Source organism: Orcinus orca, chromosome 10 (genome assembly GCF_937001465.1).
Source record: "Orcinus orca chromosome 10, mOrcOrc1.1, whole genome shotgun sequence".
Taxonomy (NCBI): domain Eukaryota; kingdom Metazoa; phylum Chordata; class Mammalia; order Artiodactyla; family Delphinidae; genus Orcinus; species Orcinus orca.
The window spans coordinates 64,846,585-64,872,597 of record NC_064568.1 but is presented as its reverse complement, the minus strand read 5'-3'; the positions used below and the strand labels follow the sequence as shown (position 1 = coordinate 64,872,597).

The 26,013-nt window shown below is 38.4% G+C and overlaps 1 protein-coding gene across 4 annotated transcripts in view; it reads left to right on the top strand.

Annotated features, from left to right (window-relative positions):
- The first annotated feature begins 3,935 nt into the window (after window positions 1–3,935).
- MLIP (muscular LMNA interacting protein) overlaps window positions 3,936–26,013 on the top strand; it is a 293,648-nt gene continuing 271,570 nt past the window's right edge. The window contains exon 1 of one of the 4 annotated variants that reach the window (XM_049716240.1): window positions 3,936–4,981. In XM_049716240.1, coding sequence (XP_049572197.1) covers window positions 4,919–4,981 — 63 coding nt within the window. In that variant the 5' untranslated portion in view covers window positions 3,936–4,918. Of the gene's footprint in view, window positions 4,982–8,901; window positions 11,268–26,013 lie in introns of those variants that run through there. The other 3 variants (XM_049716228.1, XM_049716234.1, XM_049716239.1) reach the window with 3 other exon arrangements.

Below are 26,013 nucleotides of genomic sequence, written 5' to 3'. Positions count from 1 at the left end.
GAAAGATTCTTTCAATGGCAGGTGTGGAGGAAGTTACCACTATTAAACAAAACAAAACAAAACGATATTTAACTCTTGGATCCAGTAGATGAACAAGTCATTTTAATGGCTGCAAATTCTACTTTCCCCCAGTTTTTGAATATGAGCACAAAACCTGAGCAGCTGGGATTTCCCCAGCCCCACAAGGCATATGGTGATGATGCAAAGGAATGGAGTGAGGTGGCAGTGCCTTGAAGCAAATATCATTTGCTGAGGGTCATTTCTTTCACTTTTGAATGAAATTCTCGCTGGCCTACAGTAGAGTAGATTTTAATTTCCTGTTTGGAGCGACCCGTTGCTCATATTATATTCCTAGGGAAAAATCATAAATTCCCATCTTAGAAAGGAATTATAGATCTTCCTCTTTTTTTTTTTTAAATAATACTTTCAGTCACATACCATAACATTCATTCTTTCAAAGTATACATACAATTAAGTGCTTTTTAGCATATCCAGAGTTATGTAGTCATCATCATTATCTAATTTCAGAATATTTTCATCACCCTCAAAAACCCCATCCCTACCCACCAGCAGTCACTCCACAGTCTGCTTTTTCCCCTCAACCTCTGGCAACCATTATCTATTTCTATGGATTTTCCTACTCTGGACGTTTCATATAAATGAATCGTAATATGTTACTTTTTGTGACTAGCTCTTTCACTTCAGGGTTCATCCACATTGCTGCATGTATCAATGCTTCATTCCTTTTATTGCTGAGTAATATGCCTCTGTATGATATGTCCCCTTTCATGTGTTGATAGACATTTATGTTTTCACTTTTTGACTATTATGAATAATGCTATCATGAACATTTTTTTAGAAGTTTTTGTATGAACATATACAAAACTTTTAGGTATATACCTAGACGTAGAATTTCTGGATAATATTGTAACTCTGTATATAAGGTTTTGAGGGACTCCCACACTGTTTTCTAATGTGATTGTTCCACTTTGTAACCACCAGCAATGTACAAGGCTTTCTTTTACCCACATCCTTGCCAATGCTTGTTACTGTCTGTTTCGATTTTAGCCATCCTAATGGGTGCAAAATGCTGTCTCCTTGTGGCTTTGATTTGGGTTCCTTAATCACAATTTTGTTGAACAGCTTTTCTTGTGCTTGTTGGACATCTGTTTGTCTTCTTTGGAGAAATGTGTATTCATATCCTTTGCCCATTTCAAAAATTGGGTTTTTTTGTCTTTTTTTATTGTTGAGTTGTAAGAGTTCTTTATGTATTCTGGATACAAGTCTCTTATCAGATAAATGATTTGCAAATATTTTCTCCCATTCTCTCTGTTAATTTTTTTGCCACATTTGTTAGGACTTTGATACTATCTTTGAAGTGAACTTTTTTTCCTAGATAAACTTCACGAAGCCCGGGGAAATAATGGCACGCACTTTCACCCAGAACCTGCTTGATGGCAGACACTGTGTGAAGTTCTTTGCACCTGTTACCATATTTTAATTTTTGTCACAACATTAAGAGGTTGATATCATCCCTTTATTAAAGGGAGAGGGCACTGAAATTCTGAGAATTAATTTGCTCAAAGTGACCCAACTAGAAAGTGGCAGAATCTGCAAATAAATTCAATTCTTCCCGCTTCCTGAGTCTACTTATTTCTCCTTTACTCTAATGGTTAGTGTTTTGAGTAAGATAAGTGAGCAATCCATATTGTACTCATCTATAGTATGATTTGTATTGGATAAACATGCATTTTATTCCTGTGTTTCCTACCAAAAGTCTTTTAAATAATAGTTCATTAAATGTCTTGTCACATCCATTTGATACATTTCCCTCGTTTCCCCTCCTTCCCTTCCTCCCTCTTTTCTTCTTTTCTTTTTCCTTTCCTTCCTCTCATTCCTGCCCTCTTTCTTTTACAGATTCTTTATTTAGTTCTTATTATGTTCTAAGTGCCTGGATAAAGTGGTGAATAAAGCACCCTCTGGTGCTTATACAGTAGTAGGAGAGATGAACTGCAAATAAATGTTAGATATGTATAAACTTCAAATATCATGTGAAATAATAGACTGCCAGAGGTGATAAGAGCTATGAAGGAGAAAACGGCAAATGAGTGGACAGAGGGTTTGCTATTTTAGATGGTCACTGGGGAAGCTCTGGATGAAGGGAGAATGGAGCCACGTGACTCTGGAGAGAGGGCTCTCCAGTCAGGGGAAGGAGACGTGTTTGTCGTGACTGATGAACAGGAAGGAGACCCATGTAGCTCGTCTCTTCTGTTGGACCAGCAAGTGGACAAGGGCTGGCTTTTGCATGGGCATGATCTTACCTAAGAAAGCCCCTGTCCCTAAAACATATGTAAAATATATTTAAGCATATCTCTGTACATAGGTGGAGTAAGTGGTCCTCACCGTACAGTGCTGGGGCTACAGACCCGCTTGCCCTGTTGTGCCTGGGATGAGATTACTTGTTCAGAGGTGCTGAAGTGCCCAGTGGGTAGGTGCTTGGGCCAGGGGGCTTGAGTGCCAGCTATTGGCTGTGTAACTGTCTTATCTTTTCAACTATGAAATGGGTGCATTAATTTGCTAGCGCTGCTAGTCTGTTAAGTCACAGACTGGGTGACTTTAAGAACAAAAATATATTTCCTCACAGTTCTGGAGGCTAGAAGTCCAAGATCAAGGTGTCAGCAGGGTTGGTTTCTTCTGAGGCTCTCTCCTTGGCTTGGAGATGGCCATCTTCTCCCTGTGTCCTCACATGGTCTTCCCTCTGTGTGTATCTTTGTCCTAATCGCCTCTTCTTACAGGGACACCAGTCGTATTGGATTAGGCCCCCACCCTTATGACTTCATCTTAAATTAATTACCTCTGTAAAGACCCTATCTCTAAGTATAATCTTATTCTGAGAGACTGGGGGTTATGACTTCCATGTATGAATTTTTTGGGGAACACAATTCATCTCATAACAACGGAGAAAATAGTAGTATCTACCTAGAAGTGTTTAACAAACACCAGAAAGAAGTAGGCAGAATAGCATCTACCTTCTAGAAGTGGTTTGGAGAATTAATTGAGGTAATATATGGAAAGTCTTAAAGCCGCTCCGGGCACATGGTGAGTGCTATGGGACTGGGCTATGTAAGAGTGCTATAATATCTTATTTATATACAGTCACGTTTACATTGTGAGTTTGTTGGGGAAGAAAAGTAGAGATTGTATCTTTTCACTTTATTATTGTTTTTATTCATTATTTTTTAAAAATCTGCCTGAATCTAGGGTAATCTTCACCCATTATGTATACTCAGTACATGTTTGTTGAATTAAACTTTCCATCCCTCCCACTGGCACTGGCATGTCCCTGTCATTATACCTGTTATTTTCTCCTTCTCCAACCGGCTCTGCATCCTACCAACCCCCTACTCCCAACTGGATCCTGAATTTCACCTTCCGGCATTACACTAGCAATAACTGTTTCCTTTTGCAGCCATAGCATGCCTTTTTTTTCCTAGAGAGATTTTGGAAGTTCCCTTCACATAAAATTTCAACTCTTGCCTTGATTTTGACATATACCAATCTTGCCTGCTATTCAGCCTATAAGACTTTATTGCAAACGTATTAGGACAACATGTGTGATTCCCTTTCTGGATCTCAGAGGTGAGCCAAAGAGGGAAGCCCCTTTGGCCCATGAGTCTGATAGACCATTTCTGAATTCTCATCCTGAAGCAGGGCTAGCTAGGTTTATTTCTACTAAATGTTTCACTTCTGGAATCCTCAGCCCTTCCATCCTGATGCAGAATAAGCTCTAGAGCAACCCTGCCTGGCAATAGAGAACCAGCTGTAATCACGCTAAAGGACAGAGCCTCATAACTCATTTTCTAAAATGTTTCCTAAAAGTGGAGGAAAAACCGATAGGTAATTTGAGATACGATCACAAACAGTTGTGAAAATGATGTTTGAAAAGGCTGAGAGACTAGGCCACCGTAGAGATCAGTCTTAGCTTACTCTGAAAGCCATTTTTATGTTTTATTGCCATTCGCATATGTAGTTTGCTGCAAAAAAAAAAAAGAACAAAAAACCCCGGAGAGCTAATTACCATCATGCCACACAGTTAATTTTCTTTCAAGCATGTAACACTTTCTAAAGAATTCTGAGAACATTTGTTCCATTGGAAAAATGAATTTCATCTTCCCTGTCAAAACTTTGTTCCCAGTAGAAAAGCCAGGATAATGAAGAAAAAATCAGTTTTGTGAAGGAAAACACTTTCCTTTCACAACACTTTCCTGAAGTTTCTAAATATCATTTGCCCACTTTTCATGGAATAAAACTGACACCCATTGAATATATGTGTTGTGTGTCTGAATAGTTTTAATTAGTTAGCCTTTGAACTTCCCTTTAAGTGACTTTTTAAAGTTTTGAGCTACAAAATAATGCATAAATGTCTAGACTACCGGGACCCAAATTGGAATTTGGAAGAATGGGACTGGCTGATTCATATTTGCTATATGACCATCACATTTGTCCTTTTAAAATTGATTTATTAGGCCCATATTCTAGAGTATATTTTATTGTGCTGCAATGGCTACTAATGAATTCTTTGATAGTGGCTTTTTGTCACAGACATCTTTCTTGACTCAGGTAACCTAACGTGTTGGGATATTCTCCTGTTGGAGAGTTTGCTGTTACATCAAGTGACATTTATCATTATCTAAGGCCAGCTGCCTGACTTCTCTTCAGTGCTCTGTTTATGGGGTTTGAACATCTATAAATGGAAACACTAGCTAACCAGAAATTATCGCCAGGGCTTTCTGATAGTGTCCTGGGCTCTCACAAGTTGGAATGTCCTGCAATATCTAACACGTAAGCACGTCACATCGTTTTCTAGACAGAATCGGAATCTCACTTTTTCTGTCTCTCTCTCTCATTCTCTTTCAACATGGAATTTGAAAAGCATGAAAAAGGAAGCTTATTAAACCAGAATTTAGAGGAGAAACTGACGGTAAGACTGGTGAGATTTTGCAAACACAGCTTTATGATGTGACTGACGGAGTAAAAATCGGCTGTCATAGTTTGGAAAAGTTGTACCAGGCAGCCTATGTTTCCATGTTTTTCTGGTCAACAACCTTGAAATGAATGAATTTCAAGGGCTTTACTGAAAACAATGTGATAAAATTATTAATGCATTGTCATTACCAGAATGTGGGCAGATTTGATTTAGTTAATGTTGTGGTTTATCTCCATTTTTAAAACCAGAATCCACTTATTTTGAGCCCTTGTTGTGATTGTCTCAATACTGGGAGATTATTGTCTTTACTGATATGAGGTTTAACGAATGTTCAAAGCCCAGTTTCTCTCAGAGATACCAGGAATATGTGTCAGGGGAAATATAAGAATTATGGACTGTTTTAATGTTTTATGGAATAAGTTAATGATCTTCTGGTGTAAGGATGAAGTTCACTCTTCAAAAAGTTTTTAGTTTTTGGCTATAAAAGTTGTAAAAGTAGCTTTATCTTGATGTTAAGAAATTCAATGTCAATGAACATAGTGGTCACTTCTATTTGCTCAAACATAAAATATACTGTAACCTAGAGTAGAATGTATTGTTCACGGTCCACCTGATGAGTATAGGAGGCTAATTATGTTTGTAAAGTTACTGTGGCTTCAGAGTTAATGTTAGAACAGGGCCGGCTAATTTTAAAAGCAGTGCAAGTAGCAAAAAGTAAAACCATATTGGGTTTAAGGCCGTGGCTTCTTAAACTCGTGAGACTGCATCGTTCTGGATTTCTGACGCTCAGATGTATGCACTAGTAGTGATATCCTTGAAAGATAGAAAGAAGAACAATACTGGGTTGAAAACTCTTAAGGTGTATTAGAATTTCAAGGTCTTGAAGAAATACATTGGATAAAATACAACCTTTTCTTAAAGGATTTGGGTCATTTTGAATATCGACTGTGTACTCTCTATTCTAGGTGGTTGTTTAAACATGTCATGGTCATAGACTACTTTGCTTTTTGACTGTTTTGAAAAGCCATGTATTGTTGTAGAATTAACCAGGGGTTTTGAGTCAGAAAGATCTGGTGCAAATTCTCACTCCATAACTTCTAAATGTAGGACACTGGGATTTTGTTTAAGCTATTTGAGTCTCAGTTAACTTACTTGTTGATGGGGAGCAGTAATACCTAATTTTGAAGGCTGTCATGAGCATTAAAAACTATAATGTATGTGAAGTCCCTCAGCTGAGACTGATGTTTTCAAACTGTTCCTGGCCTGACTTACTTAGCAAGTACATACCCAGGGTTTGTTTCTATAGAAAGAGAAAGCTGAAATGCGTTTCAAAGTAAAGGGAAAACTCAGATATGTTAACCATAATGGCTTAGTGGTTATAAAACCTTGATGGAACCAGATAGAGGGTAAATAAAACACGAATAAGAGTTGCTATGAATTAGCGTGAAATTTGACCTAGAGCTCCCTGGCAATCTCTTACAGGAAGTTTTGCAAATAAACATAGTGGATATGGGGCACGTGAACGAAAGTGAAAATGATCTCTTGGTGTATAAAAATTTCACTGCCTGGGAGGTCACACATTCTGCATGCCGGACTCTACCTGGAACACATCTATGAATCTAGAAATGAGCAAAATCCTCTCCTTAGAGGGAGTAGCTGCCACAGAGTTCATGGACTTTACTCTGGAGGGGAAGCCTAGGTCTGGCCTCTGATTAATTTCCAGAAGACTGGAGGAAGATCTGGGGCCAATCAAAAGACAACAGAATATCCAATCTGAGTTACTGAGCAGAAACTGTTCTCAGGGAGGGAAGGAACACAGTAAATAAAGTTCAGTACTTGGGGAAGTTACCTGTACAGATAAATAGATAAATAATAAGTAAATAATAAATAAGTAAAATTCAGGCCAGAAATTCTGACTACTCTCTGAACTCTTTCTTTTAGATTATTAAAGGCGTCAACAAAGAATTTCACTTACATTGATCTTCAACTGAAATTTCTTAACAAAAAGGAACAATTCATGTATTAACATAGTAAAAATGGTCATGCACTTCAGGGCATTCTGACATCATAATGGTTTCTTTCTCTAAAAGATGGTAAGAACAAATAGATCTCACACATAAGTCCAATAATTTCTATCACATTAGTATAATATATCTCAAGAGACAATTCTATCTCCCAAGCAATAAATATTCAGTAAGTATCACAAAAATAATGATAATGAGAAGGGTATTGCATCCAACTCATTTTATATTGATGCTTGTTAGAAGCAAATTAACATAGTAGTCAGTTGCTGAATATCATCAATATTGCTTTTTTGAGTAAAAGTAACTGAGATTGAGAAAGAAATTTGTCATCTGACAGTTTTTTTAAACAGGTTGTATCTAACATAAGAAGCTAAAAACTTGTATTTTAAATAAAATTCTATCTTTAATATTTAAAATTTTTTTGACTTATTTTAAATTTGAGGGTGAAAGACTTATCTGATGCCATGCAGATTTCCTTAGAATCTCACAAAAAGCATTCTTCTCAATTTTAGGAAAAGAGAATCCTGCCACTTTTAAATACAATGAAAGAGAAAAGACACTGAAGAAAAAACTATGGGTAAAATATAAAAACACAAAGTATACATTTAAAAATTCTGTGGTAATTCAGTGAAGGGTAGCACTTTAAGGTTATTTTAGTTATCAATTCATAGGTTCATTAATACAAAAAAATTAATTATTTTCTAAGAAGAAATCTGTTAGCAAATAAAACACGGAACTGCTGTTTTGGTTATAATTCCTGTTGTTATTAACTGATGACAAGTTTGAGTTTTGTTTGGAGCATCTTCAGAGATGCAACCTAGTGTCTATTAGGTAGGATTGTCCTCAGAAAGAAACAAAAAAGAGGCTTTCAGATCAATACACATTCCTGAATGCCTAGTTGGAATAAGACAGGTACTAAGGGCTGCAGCAGAACATGCATGATAAAGAAAGTCTTGGCCATCAGGGAGATTATTGTTTTGATTATTTGTTAGTAGATTATAACAGAATAATGGTAAGTTTTAGTAGCTTAGACGTATTCTAAGTGTACAAAACAAAAATATTCCAAATTATTTTTTCTCACATAGACTAGGGACAGCAAGATTATAATTACCCATCAGAATGTCTTAGCAATGGGAACAGTTGTAACGCATTTCATGCAGTAACATATTTCATTTCATTATAAATGTCTACTGTTGGAGGAGGTCATGGGGAGGACATGACCTCTGGTTGACCCAAGAGAAGGACCCGGGCAGTGGAAATCTCCTCACCCCTCCCCTGTGCTTAGAATGTGCATTCTGCCCACAGTTCCCACCGTGGGAGCTGTTCCAAGGATGCAGCCTTGAGAGGAACGTGATGCTGAGACCAGCTGGGTGGTACCATCTGACTGAACCCAGTTACGACCGCTCTATAAACTCTTAAGGTTCTGGCAAGCGATCCAGGGGATCCACGCCTCTTGCTGATGCCCGAGACAAGCCTGGTATATAAGTTACCTGCTTTTTAAACCTGCTACCCACCAATCTGGAGTGTCTGCCTCTTCTCCAGTCTCTCCTTGCCCTCCCTGCATGGGGACCAATTTCAAATTTCACCCAGCAAGCTCCCAAGGCTTCAAACCAACATCTATATATCTATTTTTCTAACTGTATCTAACTAGGGTCCCTGGTAACAGGTACTCAGTAGGTGCTGACATACCTGAAAAAAAAAAGTGTATACTGCTGATGTCTTTGGTGAGTTATCTAGAGATTATTTTCAGTATAGCTTGAGTGTTGTTTCTGATCTATACGTAATTCCAGACAAGATAGCATCACATAATACAATAAGTGGTAAATTTAGGGTTGTAATTCTCTGGAGGTAAGGTACTGAATCTCTCTATCTTTATATCATAATTGATTGCCTTAAATCCTTAATAAACTAATTTTGGTGATGACCAAAATGAAGGGAAATGAAAACGAATGAACAATGTGACATCTCCTTTTCTTTGACATTTGATTATTTATTTTGAAAACTTTCTTCCATTTCTTTGCATTTGTAAGAGTGGATCAATGACTCTTGCTATGTTCTGGATTTTACTGAGAAAGTTGCCTTGGATGTCCATTGTGTCTGATCATTTTGATGGTAGAGGATGTGAGTTAATTTGTTCCCAAACCTTAACTCCTCCATGCTGCTGGCTCGTTTGTTTTTATGGGTGGCACCATCATGGAGCTTGGTAGGCATTTGGGCATCTCTAAAAATGCTGCTGGTCTCTCGGGCATGTCTGTGGTGCCTACTATGCATTCTACACCCCTATTTGGCACCCCTGCCAAGACAGCCCATTCATCACCAGTATATTTTGAATTCACTATTCCCTTTTCTCCAGAGAGGGCCAGAGCTCTGTAATAAGTTGACACCCAGCATATTCTGCAGAAATAATTATTTTCAAAAAACAGATGGGCGGTAATGAACACGATTTTATAGTAAATGCCTCAATAAGCATCCCTCGACTGGAAGGCAAACAGGAAACTCAGAACTAGGGTTCTCTGAATTTCTGAGCTCAGTGTCACTTCTGAATTTTTAGTAAGATCAGTTACGTTGTTCCCATGACTTATGGGGATAAGAACTCTCTGAGAACTCAGTAAAGAGGATATAGGCTTGATCAGTCTGTACCAGGTATTCAGGAGTTCATTGATTAAGACATGCTCTCCAAAGCACTGAAACAGCCCTCAAGCATTATGAGTAGTAAGAAGAGTCTGGTTTCACCCTGGCTGAAGATGCATAGTTGCAAAGAGTAACCGTGAATCCTGATCATTTGGTAGATCAAAGTGAAAAACTAAATAATGGCTCTGAAAGCACTCTTTCATAAGAAATAATCCCACTCTAAGCTCTCTCTGTCCTCCTTTCCATAGAGTTAGTAACAAAGGTTTAAAAATTCCTGAAGAATATGTAGCATGAAATAAAAAAAGGAGGGAAGAGGCGGGATGCCATGACGGTGGTGGATCACAGGAATCAATGGGAAATCCACTAAGCAGTGGGAATAGGGTCTTAATGGGCATCATTGCAGAATGAGGTGAGACTGGGAAAATGATGAGTTAGGGTAGGAGAGGGCATGCAGGTGTTCTGAGGACCATCCTACCATATCTATGAAAATCAGAACAGAGAACCTATGCCTCTGTGTGTGTGTGTGTGTGTGTGTGTGTGCGTGTGTGTGTGTGTGTGATTGTATGGTGCTGAAGACTTCTTATTCCAAAGAAGATGCCTTCTTCCCTCTTCCTAAGTGCCATCTGGTGTGGTGAAAAGCATGTTGTATTTGAGTCTAGGACCAGTATTGGTGGGAAAGTTGTTTGTGTGGCTTTTGACAAATCACTTAACCTTTGGTGTCCTTATTTACAAGGTGAGAGGCTGGGTTGGATTTTCCAAGATTGCTACTCTGTCTAAAACTTCATGAGTCTGTAGAAAAATACCCTTTGGCTGTGTGCTGATTAAATCCTTGCCATACCAAACAATGCCTCTTTATTCAAACATTGAAATCGTTAATATTTTTATGTCGTCACTGACCGAATGTAAAATGTAAAACAGAAGTCCTTGTGATTAGATTAAACCTTCCTTGCAGTAGGACGTTCACAGTTCAGTACTCACGCATTGAATTGCATATATTTTCGGTGTTTTCACCGAGAAGTGAGAAATGACAAAGATTTGAGAAGATTTGAGGACTGAATCATGCAGGAAAATTATGGAATAGATGGAGAAGGAAGCATGTAAATGCCTCAATATTAATATTGAGATATTATCGAACTAAGGCGTTCTATTTTCTTACGATATAACATAAAATAAAGGGGACACTTTATTTTCATCGGGAATAACAATTTAGAAAATATGAGCTCTGTGTTTTAAATGTTATTTCTAAGATGGTTTGTTTAGGGCGTATTCATTCCCTTTTGTAGTTCTCGCTGCTCCCTGCAGTGTGCCTGACACAGATAACTTGGTCCCTTTGCAACTCTAATTTTAGTCTCTTTTGCAACTCTAATTTTAGTCCCTTTTGCATCACTGAGGTTGGGGAAAAAGTAGATTGCACACGAATGGCAAAATCCTAGTCACCCTTAAGATTTTTCTTTTCCCTTGAAGAAAAAATGAGGGCTGTGCCTGTTAGAACCCAGGGCGGGGAGGTGAAGAGTAAAGTGAAACTGATGAGGATCCAGATTTATACCTTATGGTTCACACGAAGTTCTCGAAGCCATCCAGTCTTTTGAAAACCACTGCTAATTAAAGCAGTGTCTGCTGATAATGTAAGTCTGAGATGCACTGTTTGAATGGATCTTTTGCTAGAGCTCTGTGTGATGGTGAGTAACAGAAGAGGGATGGATGACAGGCTTTAACCGAGCTGTGATTTCACAGTGACATTTATAATACCCTGTACGTGTGGTGAGATAGCTCCTAGGTTCTCATTGTGGGAATTACAGTGACTTACCTAGCCAGCTCTGTTCTGAGTATGGCTCCCCCCAGGAAATGACAAATAGGCTGCTGTATTAGTGATGGAATTATATTTGAGAGCCATGGGCTTTATTTTGCTATCTGATCTTCATAAAAATAAGGAGATGATTTTTTAAAATGGCAAGAGAATGTCTGTGGTTTAACTGCTGGTTTCTCTCTTTTATTTATAACCTATTTTTCTCAAGGGTCCTTTCATCAATTTCCTTTTCAGTTAGTGGGCGTTACCTTGCATGGGTAGCTTCTCGGGAAGACCTCATCCCAGATTGTTCTCCGAAACAAGCTGGATGTCAGGATGTAGCCATTCAGAGACCACTTCATGCTCTTAAATACTGACTTGATGACATTTATTTTTGGAGCAGATGAGAGAGCCCATAGGATTGCTTTCCTGAACCTGGTATAATTTACTGGGATATCACGTCGTCATGGGGAAGCTGAATGAGAAAAAGTCAGCATGAATTAATAAGCTTATCACAGGGAGTGGGGAACTCCTTTAGAAAGTGTGAAGGAAATATGGAAAATCAAGTGTTTCCATTTCTGTTTTGTTTTTCCGGTGGAGCTCAGCTTTCAATCTGGGAATTCCTGTATGCTTTTTTGTTCTAATTGCTTCTCCTTATTTATTCATTCATTCATTCGTCCAGCCTGGGAGTCCTCTGCATGTAGCTTGCTGACCTCGTGGCTGCCCGTACTCCTTTGCAGGGGGTGTGGAAGGAGAAGGGGGTGGGGTGGGTCTAAGAGACCTCCAATGAATTCTCTCCTTTGCAAATCTACTACAGTCATGCCCTGTGGAATTTGCCTTCCTTGACTCTTGTGCCTCCAGGGTTTGGAAAGGCATCTTTTAAGGGTCCCTTCCCGGCTGCAGCTCTGCTTCATAGAGCAATACACCTCCATCTCCTTTTTATCTTCTAGAAATTTACAATATGGTTTTTCATGCTGATTCCCCTCCCATGCCAGATCTCTTATTGTTGTGGGTTTATTCTTTTAAATTCCTTTCCTCTCCTTTAATGAGGTGCACGGAAGGATGTGAGGGAATCTCCTGGGTTCCATCAGCCATCTTGAACCAGAAGACCCTTGACTTATTTTTAAAGCTCTTCCTCAATGCTTTGTGTTGGAAAATCTTTTCAATAGGTAGGGAGTGTTGGAAACATACTGATTCTTCACTGCGAGAGAGGCATTATGTAGAAGTGTTGTATAAGCTATGGTACATGGCATGCCAAGAAATATTCTGAGCATATAACTAAAAGAATTATGCTGTTTCTAAAAGTTTGAAAATTAAGAAAGTTATAGTTTTGACCCTTCTTTTTGTGCCATAGTGATCGTGATGGTTAAATTCAGGGACTCTGTGGTGAGGACTCTTGTGTGTTCAACCTATGTCAACCTATGTCAGCTTCAGCTTCCTTATCTGTAAAATGGGATGTGACTTGCCTCCCAGAGCTGTTATATGGACTGGAAATAAGGAAATTTTGGAAAAGCACTTGCACACAAGAAGCCTTCAATACACGGGAGCCATTAGACAAATGAGAATCGCAGTGGGGTATAACTTACTTCTTGCATCTGGTGAAGAAACCCTGGACTTGTACTTGGGATTTGTCCTCTGCAGAGGGAATGTGATCTCAAACCAGAGGCAATGCTGAGGAAGTGTGCCATCATCAGAACTCGAAGTTTTAATTTTGTCTGTCCTGGAAGGAGGACAAAGTTCCAAAAGTAAGAGCATTTTAAAAACCTGGTGCCCATTCTGAAAGACATTATGGCTTTGTCTCAGCAGAGGATAATTATATTACATTAATGTAAGTACTATGTAGGAGTAGAACAAATGGCTAAATTGTGAGGTACAAATAATTAGGACATACCTAATACAATTAATAAAAAATATACCAATGACTGCTAGACTTATCAAGGTGGGGTGTTTGTAGGAGGGGAAGAATAGAGGTAAATAGGAAGGCATCGTAGTGCGTGTGTGTGTAGAATGTTTAAAAGAAGAACAGAAATATGGTTAATAGTGCTGTTTGGTTGAAAAAAGTTTTAAATCCAGAAACGATTCTGTTCAAGAGATCATAATTTAGGTCTCTCACCTTCATCTGGCATTTTTCTTCCTTGTACATAATGTATTTTCCTGGGAAACCAACACCACCAATGGTTCATTTATTTTTTTATTTAAGAATTTTTCTATAAAACATATAGTTCCTATACTACAAGTAGGACTTATACTGGCACAACTTTTCTGGAACATAAAGCGTATCAAGGCTTTAAGCGCTTACGTAGCTACTGGCCAGGTCATTTTACTCCAGGAATTCTTTGAAGCAAAGAAATATACAAATATTAGTTATAATAATGTTTATTACAATGTTGTTTTGTAAAAGTGAAAATAATGGACACAGTAGGGAAATTAGTTACTAATCTATGATAACATCATATGAGGAAATTTAAGGGCAGTGGTATAGTGGACAATATACTCCATCTCTTCCCTACAAAAATTCAGATATTATACAGTGTGGAATGAACGAGTCTTTTATGGACCCTCCACATTGGCAGGACATTAACATGCAATCAGTGAATATATTTGTGTAGCACATCTCTTAATAGTCTAAACAAAGACAGCAATACTGTGTATTGAACTATATTTTTCAGTTTTACTGAAATTTCAAATAGCTCAGAGTGATATTTTTTTCATAATAACCTCACGTTTTAATGATCCTGATGAACTGATGAGATTGAATCAGAGAAGAATGCAAGGTAAACTGATATTTGGTGCACTATTGTTCACCTGAAAGCAGACTTGTAGACATCTGGTGAGTTTTCATCTTTCGGTCAAACAGCCTTGGGCCACCAGCAGACTGCAAACCCCCCAAGGTCAGGAACTTGATTTTCATGGCACCAAGGGCTGTGCCTGATGTATACCCAATAAATCTCAGTTCAACTGCCCAGGTGTGACTTTTACGTGTGTCTGTGTGTGGGTGTGCAATGCACTTTGACTTCATAGGTAGCAGGGATCACAGACTAAGCCTACACTGAATTCATCCTAAGATTCAGCCATGTCTGGAGAGCTGGTAGCTTGGCACTTTCAAAGGACTGTTTTTAAGAGACACTGAAAAGCTTCCCAGTGAAAGACTTATCCCCAAGTCCTCGGGGAAAAGACAGATGAGATTCTTATGGTTTTGTTCATAGAAAATAAGGGACCCTGAGTATGGCAGGCAGCCTCCCCTTCTGGTTGACCTCCAGCTCGACCTCAGCAGTTTTGCTTGTAAGTAAAAATGGACAGTTGTCTTCCATGAAGTCTTTGAGCAGCGTAGAAAGCACTAAATGCCGGTGTGCTGGGTGCTGGCAGCTTCGGCAAAGGCATCAGCATTCTCAACGCAGAGCCCTGGACACCTTGGTGTGGCCGTCGGCAGGCAGTGATGGCATTGGTGGCAGAATTGTAGATTTTGGCACTGGTGACAGCATTGCCAGAGTGTGACAATAGGCCAGCATGTGACAGGAGGAAAGTGGCAAACTCCAAATGTGAGCTAAACCACTAGTTCGTTGGAGCAATGAAAGAATGACAGAGGCATGGAACTTTCTCAGAGTGGGTAGAAATATAGCCACAGTGATACGATTTTTAATACCATTTAAAATAATTAGTTGGACTTCATTTTTGCTCCAAGAACAGGTTGGGTTTACAAGTCCCTTGTGAAAATTAAGTACTATGAAAAATGGCGATTAATTAGATATTTTCAGATACCAGGAACCTCTACCACTGGCAGTTATGTTTAACGAGATGCTTAGGATGTCAATAAAATCTGCGCTATCCTTTGAGGATTACTATGTTTATTTTTGAGGTGTTTATATTTTGCTAAGATTCATTTTCTTTTTCTACCAAATACCAGTGCTGCAAGGTAGATTATCCCTAACCTACTCTGCAGTATAAATTGTAGACTCTGGATGAAGTATAGCGTATCTATTCTGGAGATATCTGGAATCTTTGTGCATTTGGCTTTGGTTTGTTCTTATAATGCTTGAGATGTAAAACGGATTGTTTTTGGTTTCCCATGTATTTAAAGTCCTAGGTAAAATTTTAGGATGATACTTACCCCTCGCCTTCACCCCCTTCCCCCCTTTCCCTTCTCCCCTTCTCCCTCTTCTTCTTTCGCGCCTCTCCCCCTCTTCCACCTCCCCTTCGTCATTGTTCTCCTCATCCTGTCCTCCTACTTCTACTCATCCTCCTTTCTACCTTCTTCTTCTTTGTCTTTGGATGTCCAAATGTTCCAGCACCATTTATTGGAAAGGCATATATACTCTAATTATCCATAATAGAAAGAATCCCACATACTATAGATTCTCTTTATCACCAGGGAAACATTTCATCAACTCAACAACAGCCACCCATACTACTAATACTTACATATTTTTGCTATGACCTAGGCATCACTGTTTATATATATATATATATATTTATATTTATAAATATAATATATATTTATAAATATAAATATATATGTTTATATATATAATATATTATATATATGTTTATAAACATATATATGTTTATACACACACACACACACATATGATGTATAGCTCTACACAATAACCCCCAAATTTGATATTATTTCTGTTCTACTTTTATGTATGGGGAAACCAAGGTAAGAGAAATTAGTTACACAGTTAGTAAATGGTGGAGCTCATGTCAGACCCAGGCTGTCTCCAAGTCCATGCACTTAACCACCATATCATGTTGCCTTTAAACTCAGTTTTCTTTATGGTTAAATTTGCACAAGAATACATTTTGGGATAAATGTATGTAACAACTTATTTGCTTTCTAATTAGTGTTTGGGTCCAAATAACAAATAATGCTCCTATAGGAACACTAAGAATGATGGACTGAAACATTAGTTTAATTAAAGACTCAGATGGACATGATTACTGTTTTAGAAAGATTATAGGAAATATTTTCTGAATGAGGCATTTGCAATATTTTGCAAGTCTGAACTTTATAAGAACTTACTTTGAGATATCCTTCTACCTGAAACTTTATAACTTTAAAGAATGACAAGATAGTTTCAGGGGAACTTTTCTCATTTTTATGACCAACCACTTTAATTTCCTCTATGGTACTATTGGTATTTATTTTTAAGTATCAGAGTTCTTTATGTGATGGACAGATTTTTAAATTCTTATTTAATCAGGTGACCATGTGATTTACTATTCAAACAGGGATCCTTTTGAGGGTAAAAGGGGGCCCTATTAATAATTGCTTCATGACCACAGGCACTAACCAGGACTGTCCCAGACAAGCCAGGGCACGTGGGCAGCCGATACTTAACTTACACATGCATGGAGACCAGGGAATCACTGATTCCAGGGGTCAGGGATGGCTTCTAGATTCTTGAAGAGTTGAAAGCATTCTCTAACAGATAAATGTCGTTTGCTTCTGTTCTTAGCAAAAGGACAATTTGAATCCACTTACCGACATTCTTTTTAAGAGCTTGAACTTAGCTTTCCTTTTTGTGTATCAGGTTATCTTGTGTGACAGAGATAGAGATGGTCTTTTATGTCTTTGCTTCAGGGCTACAGAGTTAGTGGTGCAGCCATTGCCCCTGACCGTGAAGAGAGAGGGAGAGCTCAGCCTAGTTTTCCTAAATGTTGGTTAATTTCACTTGTGAAATGAGAAGAATCCAGTAAGAGAAAGAGAAGGGCCATAAACAAATAGCTGCAGTTTTATCAATTTCCCAGTGGATAGAATATTATATCACTTTATTCAAAGGTGTGGAAGCATTTTGTTCAAAGGTGTAAACGGTACTCTTTTTTTCCCCCAGCATCACAAATCTTGTCATGCTGTTACTAGGGAACATTAAATGTTGCTCTTTTCCTTGGCCTCTTGTTCTCTGAGTGAAGCCAAGTGGAATTGTGGAAAGAATGAGGAAAGCTTGACGATCAATTTAAGCATGGCTGGGACAAGTCACTTAACTTCCCTGGGTCTCAATTTCCTTATTGGTAAAAAGAAAATATTAAACTGGATCATTTGAGGTTCCTCTCAGTTTTAATTTATGTGATTCTATGACCTCCTGAGAGGGTAGAGCTTAGATTCTTGAAAGTTCTGATGGACATACCATGCCTAGATTTCATGCCTCACCTACAGAAAGGGGAAAATCCAAATCCTTCTGGGGTATTTACCACAGGGAATGACACTTGTACAAGTATATTTAATTGTTGAGGTTGAACCTTTAAAAGCATAGGTCTGTATACCGTAAGAGAGCCATGTTATGAGGTCCCCACGCTGCAGTTAATAAGAACGGGCAATGTAGAAGAAGTATTGGTCAAAGATGAAAACATTTGCAAAAAAGAACAGTTTATTGGTTTAAAAAAAATGCCAGTTTCTCTCTCAGAATATTTGAGTTGGCTTAGCCCAGTGTTCTTAGGGACAAAGGGATACTATACATGGTGGTGAAGAGCCCTGGCTTGACAGTCACACTGACGTAATTCCTGGCTCCCACGGTTCACTGTGTCATGTGGGGCATTTAACCTTGTCAAGTGTATTAACTTGTAATGAAGTTTATTAACTGCTTTAAATGTCAGACTCCTTGTCTGTGGAGGGAAGATAATAATAGCGCTCATAACAAAGGGTTATTGTTACAAATAACACATGTAAAAATCTTGATACCTATTTCCCTGTAATTCCAGCCAGTCGCTAAAGTTTTAATGGGAAGATTCTTAGGCTAATTTACTTGTATTAGGAGGGTAGTCTAAATAGGTGTTATAAGTAGACCCAAATATATTGACTTAACGCTATGAAAATTAATTTTTCTCTCACACGTCAGTCCTGGAAGGAGGGATGTGGGAAGAGAGGTTTCCAATATGGTCCCCAGTGAGTACAGAGTAGAAACAGACACTTTGTTGTCGGGGCATCAGAGATGGGGGAGAAACACGCAGACCCTCTTGGGAACGTGTGGATAATGCCAGGACTTACGAATGTTGTTTTGAGAGAGGAGGAAAGTGGTTGCTAGGGGCTGGGGCATGGGAGAAATTGGGAGATATTGGTGAAGGAGTACAAACTTTCAGTTATAAGGTGACTAGGGTCTGAGGACCTAGTGTATAACATGGTGGTTATAGTTGATAACACTGTATCAATAGTTAAAATTTGCTAAAAGAGTAGAACTTAAATGTTCTCACCAAATGGAAAAAAAAGATAGGTAAGATTCTGGAGGTGTTAATCAGGTTAATGGGGGGAATCATTTCACAATGTACACGTGTATCAAACCATTACAGTGTACACTTTAAATATCCTACAATTTTATTTGTCAATTATAACTCAGTAGAGTTGGAAAAAATGTTCCTTCAGTGTTACCTTTTGAGAGTCACAGGGACATAGTAAAAATCTGTGATTCTTACTGATCTTGTCCTTGGTTGACACACAAGGCAAGGAGTAATCAAAAAGTTTGGGCAGTCGCTTATATGTGGAATCTAAAATACAACACAAATGAACTTATCTATGGAACAGAAACAGACTCACAGACATAGAGAACAGACTTGTGGTTGCCAAGCGGGGGAGGGGGTGAGGGGAAGGAAGGATTGGGAGTCTGGGATGAGCAGATGCAAACTATTATATATAGAATGGATAAACAGCAAGGTCTTACTGTATAGCACAGGGAACTATATTCAATATCCTGTGATAAACCATAATGGAAAAGAATATGAATTACAGTGATAAACCATAATGGAAAAGAATATGAAATATATACATATATGTATAATTGGATCACTGTGGTATACATCAGAAATTAACACAACCTTGTAAATCAAATATATTCAATAAAATTAAAAACAAAGTTTGGGAGTTGGAAGGAGGTCTCTAATAGGCTGCATTACTTTTTCCCATTTCATGTTCTGCTTTTGTTCTTACTTGATTGATAATTCTGTGTGTGCTCTGCAAAGGACAGGTAGTAAAGTTCACTGTGTTTCTATGATCCTGAGAGCTGGAGGACATTTTATACTGCTCCAGCTGCACATACATGAATTCCACATGCTTGGCATCTGGAATCTTGCCAATCTTCCATTGCTTCCCTGGATTAGCTCTGTAACCCAACACAATTAAGTGGGTCCATATAGGGAATTTCCTCTCAAAGGACATCTGTAAGTCACTAAAATTGAGTGTATGCTTTTGTGTATACGTAGGGGTGTGTGTGTGTGTGTGTGTGTGTGTGTGTGTGTGTGAGTGAAAGAGGGGAGAGAGAGAGAGAGAGAGATTTAAAGCACAGTGAGAGACATCTTGATAGATACCTCCAAACAATAACCTTTTTCCCCCATCATGATTTTGGGTTAAGGAAGTGTTGTTGTGAAGTGACAATGTCTATTACAAGGGCAGGGGTGATATGTTCATCCTTGGGGGGATTTACAGAAGTTTGTCAGGTTTGTTGAGAAAGCAAAATGTCAGCAGGCTTGGGGGTGCCTTTTGAAAGGGGAAAGATCATTCTGATAAAGAGATGGATGGTTATCGCAAGGAAGATTGGGGGTAAAGGTCCCAACCAAGTTGCAAGTGCTGAGGGCTTAAAATATCACGTTGGATTCAGAGATGGAATCACAGTTCTGGTGACTTCCAGCTATGGTGTTGTCTTCGGTCACTTTTTTCCAGTGAACCTTAATTTTCTCTTTTTAAGTATTGTTGCTAATATCTACTGATGATATTTTTATGATTTAATGGGAGATTAAATAAAGATACCACCTAGATCAAGGTGTATGGTGTTCAGAAAATTCTCGTTTACACTTCCCCTGACTCCCCTGCTCCCTTAGAGTTCTGCCGAGGGTCAGCTCTGGTCCTGACATGTGGCCTGAGTACCCATCAAATACATACTAGACTATTGGATATGCCCTCGGATGTGTCATCAGTAGACTTGTTCTCTGATCTGACTCCAGTCTAAGTTAAGGTTACTGGTTTCATAGTGAGGTTTTCTCTTACGTATGGTTGGAAGAATTGAAGCTCCTTGAGATAGAAATGAAGACCTCAGAAGGCTCTCATTAATTCATGGTGTTTTCTAGAAGACTGGCTGCCAAAACTGATTTGTGGATGACTGCTTGTCTGCGACAAGGTTTTACTCACTCCAGAGTAAATGAGAAAAATAAGAACAATGCAGTCTCCTTCATAAAACAATTTATGTTTATTCAATTTATTTAATGGATTGTCCTTTTTATGGGGAGAGTACATCTTTTCTCATTTTTTTGTTTTTAAAATTTTCTTTCTACTTATAAAATGATGATGAATTTTTTTTTTTTTTTTTTTTTTTGCGGTACGCGGGCCTCTCACTGTTGTGGCCTCTCCCATTGCGGAGCACAGGCTCCGGACGCGCAGGCTCAGCGGCCATGGCTCACGGGCGCAGCTGCTCCGCGGCATGTGGGATCCTCCCGGACCGGGGCACGAACCCGTGTGATGATGAATCTTTAAAAATCAGTGACTGATCCATGAAGTCCCAGTGGAAAACCACTCTTTCTGACATTTTGGTCTCTGCATTCAGATGTCCTTAGAAAGGTCTACTGGATTTTGTTTTGTTTTTGGCATTGCCAAACTGTGACTTCTTAGCATGTACTATATCACATTTTCTTTTGTATCTTTTAGAATCCTAATTTTCTTACTTAGCATACCAATCAGTTTTTGTTATGTATAAACACTCGTTTTTTTATTTTTTATAATTCTTGTCACATATGTAAGAAAGAACATTTACTTTTCACGTTAGGAAATTAGAATCAAAACCAACAAAGATTTTGAGCACATATCATGAGATAGACATGGTCCTTGGGATTTTATATGCATTGTTTCATTTTTACATCACCACAGCCTTGCTTTATGTTCCCTAGGAATTTGAGGTTTCTTTTTCTCTTATGGAACTGGATGTGTTGTGGGTGGTAACTGAGAACTTGTAATATATCAGGTGTTCAGAATGTTCTTTTGGAGGAATTTTTTATTAATGAAGCCCATGATTAAAGTTAAGATGGGTGTTTTATCAGAACCCTACCCAGAGAGAATCTCAAAAAGACCACAATCCCATCATAGAACTTAATAGAAATAGAGTTACTACTGGAAAATTCATCTCTAGTTGGAGTAGAAGAGGCATAATAACCATAAAAATCTATAAAACCAATTTAAATAATTTTTAAAGATTGACATGTTTTAGATCTTTGAACAATAAAAGTTTCACTAATAAAGGGGATGAGCAAAATTGTAGGAGCTCTTTGGAAGTTGGTGTTTCTGTCATTTTTGACCATGTTCTGGAAAAAGTTTAAGTTGTTTAAGTTTGGCTTTCATCTTAGTTTTCTGGGTAATTTGTTAGAGAAAGTGGTACCCTGTGATGACATTTTATGAACCTTAATAAATCATTTTCCTCTGAAAACCATTCTGGGAGCTGCCATTTAAAAATAAACAAGCACAAATAAAATAACTCAAGAGGAATAACTAGGTTGGATTTTAAATGGGTGAATGTTACTGAAGTGTGTTAATGGCCGAGACTGATCTTAAAGCCAGAGTCCACTTGTCCTTCAAAAGGGAATGTCCTTGGGCTTGGCTGCAGTGTAGACTGTTGTGTCTCTCAGGTTTAAAGAAGTGACTGCCAGTGATGAAAACACAAATTAGAAAATTCTCTTTGACAAGAGAATTGAACATATACACACTACTATATATAAAATAGATCATCAACAAGGACCTACTGTATAGCACAGGGAACTCTACTCAATATTCTGTAATAACCTAAATGGGAAAAGAATCCGAAAAATAATGGACATATGTATACGTATCATTGAATCACTCTGCTGTACACCCGAAACTAACACAACACTGTGAATCAACTATACTCCAATATAAAATAAAAATGTTTTAAAAATGTTAAAAAAAGAGAAAATTCTCTTTGGCGTGGTGCTGACCTGTTGACCGTGATTTCAAAGAAGCAGATGGGTGGTGGGTCCATGTGTGAAACTGCGTGATGCAGGTTTACTCAGTGATCTAAACAGGAAAGATATGACAATGAAGAGCCCTGTATTTAAATTCTGTCCTTAACTCTCCCAGTCTCTTTTGATTTTTTTTAAAATAGTCACCATGCTGTGCATTACATCCCCAGAATTTATTAATCTTATAAATGGAAGTTTGTACCTTTTGACCACCTTTACTCATTTCCCTCAGCCCACACCCTGTAAAATGAACTATAAAATGAAGGTGAAAAGAATAGAGGTAATGTAATAAATGCAGTGTGTGTTCTGTGTTATAGTGAGTTGTAGATGAACTGGTCAGCCATGCTAAAGTGTTAACCATCTTTAGAGCAAAACAAAATAATAGCTACAGAGTTCTCCCCTTTTAAATGCTAGAACATTTAAAAATAAGACAGTGACAATGACAGTATAAACACAGTACATTTGACCCAAAAGAGGATTTGACAGCACAGGCACTTGTTAGCAAGTTCTATTTTTGTGCTGAGTAGAGTATGTTAAAAGATAAACTGAGGCATATTAAAAGTGTTAAGAGTTTTATCTGAGCAAAAATCAATTGAATTGGGCAGCATCAAACCGGAAGTAATTAGGAGAACTCCACTGACAGGAGCTGGGAGAGACTTGTACAGAGAAGAAGGGGAAGCAAAGCGAGGAAATGATCTGATGGGCTGTGGTTTAAGTGGCCGCCTTATTTGGGAAAGTCTAGTTGGCCGCTTGTGACTGGTTGTCCTGAGTTTCGATTTCTTAACCTTGAGGTGTTTCAGGCTTAGGTTTTGGTTTGCTTATGGGGGCAGCTAAAGTGTTGAAGCCACTCAGTCTAATGGCCTCTTTGTTTTGTTGATTTAACAAGCAGAATCGTAGAGGTTTAGATATTGCCTCTCATTATCAGTTTTGAACACTTACTGTGTGCAAGCCTACTTACTCTCATTCCTCAGTCATTCATTCATCTACTTTAACTACTTGAATGTCCTTTGAGCATCTGCTGTGGGTCAGGCATTGCTCTAGGTACTGAGGATACAGGAGTGGACACAACCAGCTGGACCACAGCCTTCATGGGACCAGCGTTATAGGGGAGGACGGTGAGAGAGCTGACAGTTGTGCATCAAACAAATGAATAAACAAGGTAATTTCAGGTAACAATAAATGGAAAAAGAAAATAAAACAGGAAGAAGGAATAGAGATAGATGGAAGCGAGAGAGTGAGTGGGGGCAACTCAGGAACCTTCAGGAAAGCCTCTCTCAGGAGCTGACACTCCATGAGGAGGAGATGGGGTTGGGGGGGAGCATTCCCCACAGAAAAACAGGTGCAAAGCGTTCTCAGCATCTTATTTGTATATATTTCTCATTTTGCAACTGTGCAAGGCTGACTGTCCAAAGCAGCACAGTGAGGAACTGGTGTGTTCTTTCCTTGAAGGATGTTTGACTCAGAGCCTATGTTTTCAGCTACTGTGTTCTACTGCTTAGTGGAGATGGACTGCTGATTGAGCTCTGCTTGATCTGTACAACAGAACAGACAAACCAACCAACTGACCCATCTTAGGTCTGGTGACCAGAGGCCTGACCTGGGCTCCCACAGTGGGAGCCGTCATGCCTCACCCAGATTCCAGACCTGAGTTATTCACACTCAGAGCCTCCAGAAGGAAGGAGAGGCCAGGTTTAAAAATATCCACTTCTTTCTCTTTCATATACCCAAATCCAATCAATCAAGAGCAATGGCAAATCAATGAGTGAAATTTTAAAAAATCACCATAAAGAAATAAACAAAGGACATAAGCCAGATGAAGAAATAGAAAATGCTAATGAGGATGCAAAAAGATGTTTATTCTCATTAATTACCAAAGAATTACAAATGAAAACAAGGCACCACTTTATCCTTTTCTATTAGCAAATATGAAAGAGGCCAAGAATATCCAGGGTTGGTGAGGTGTCTATCACAATTTGGGTGTGAATATTTTATAGTCTAGTTCGGGCACATTTAACCGATCTTACAGACTCCGTGTTCACATGTTATAAGGTGTAGTGAGTTTCATGCTCTCAAAAGGTGTGACCAGACAGAACCTGTGAATGTGACCTTCTTTGAAGAAAGAGTCTTCGAGGGTGTAATTAAGGACCTCAAGATGAGATCATCCTGGGTCAGAATGGACTCTTAATCCAAAGACAAGTGTCCTAAGAGAAGTGGAGAAGACAGACACATGGGGGCAGCTTGGCCTGAGCTGCTCGAAATCAAGGAACACCTGGACCACTGGAAGCCGGAAGAGGCAAGGATTCTTCTGTATCCTTCCAAGGGAGTGTGGTCCTGCCAACTACTCGCTTCTGGGCTTCTGGCCTCCAGAACTGTGAGAGAATATATTCCTGTTGTTTGTGGTAATTTGTTCCAGCAGCCCTAGGAAATGAATGCACAAGGTATATCCACCTTTCATGTGACAATATTTTGTAATAGCAAAAACTGGAAACAATCTAAATGCTTGTCAAAGTGTGACTGGTTAGCTGAGTTATGTCATTTAAAAAAAAGATAGATATAATTACACTGACAACTCATAGGTGATATATTGTTAAGTAAGGAAAAAAGACATTATTATTATTATTTAAAAAGAAAACCAAATCATCCATTTGTAAATATGTTTGATATAGAGTGACCTTGAATGGGAGGTGATTCTCCATTTTTCTGATAGGGATGCCCTCAAGTTTTTTTGGGCAAGCTTGAATATGTAAATCTTTGGGGATATAGATGAAATAATCAAAAGTCTACTCATAAATTATTAATGTAGCTAAACATGCATATTCAACATCAGAAGTGTACGATAATATTAACCTAGACAGATTTTTTTTTCCTCTTGCATTTTGGCAATTTTATTCAAATTCTTGACATGTTAGGTATTGTTTGAGATCATTATAGGCTAATACTTCTCCCCCTCAAAACTGCTGCTCTGACTAAACTTAGAGTTAGTGTCTGAAAGGCACCACAAAACTGTGGAGTCCTCCCAAGCTGTTTTTAAGGGGTGATACAGAGAAATCTGATAGCACAGTTACAGGCGTTGGAGAAAAATAAAACCATTTCATATTTGTACTCTACTGAGCTCAGTCTGGTCAATAAATTGTATATATTTAGCATTTGTGCGTGCACAGAAAAATGTTTGGGAGGATATAAACCAAGCTGTGTCCAAGTTAACAGTGGTTACCCTGGGGTGTGGGATTAGTAGTGATTGTGTGTGTGTGTGTGTGTGTGTGTGTGTGTGTGTGTCTTTTGCCAATTAGTTTTCCATCTTTTTTGTTGGAATGTGTTACCTGGGCATATATTACTCCTGTAGTACTAATACTATTAATTATAAAAGTAAAAAAATTAAAAAAACCTACCAATCCCTTAAGATCCAGGCTACCTTTGACCTGTCCTCATTCTTATCTGGAAATGATTTCTCCCCACTCAAATCTCCCAGTGATTTTTCTCTGTCTCTCTTTTATGCATTATAACTTTCCAATGTGTACATTTATCCTTTGGTAAATAACTTTTATTTGTTCTTGAAAGCCCTGCTGCAAAGGAAAAAGCTGCTGAATAAATATATCTGGTAATTATTTTTCTCATTTAAAATTTTATTTTTAAAGCAG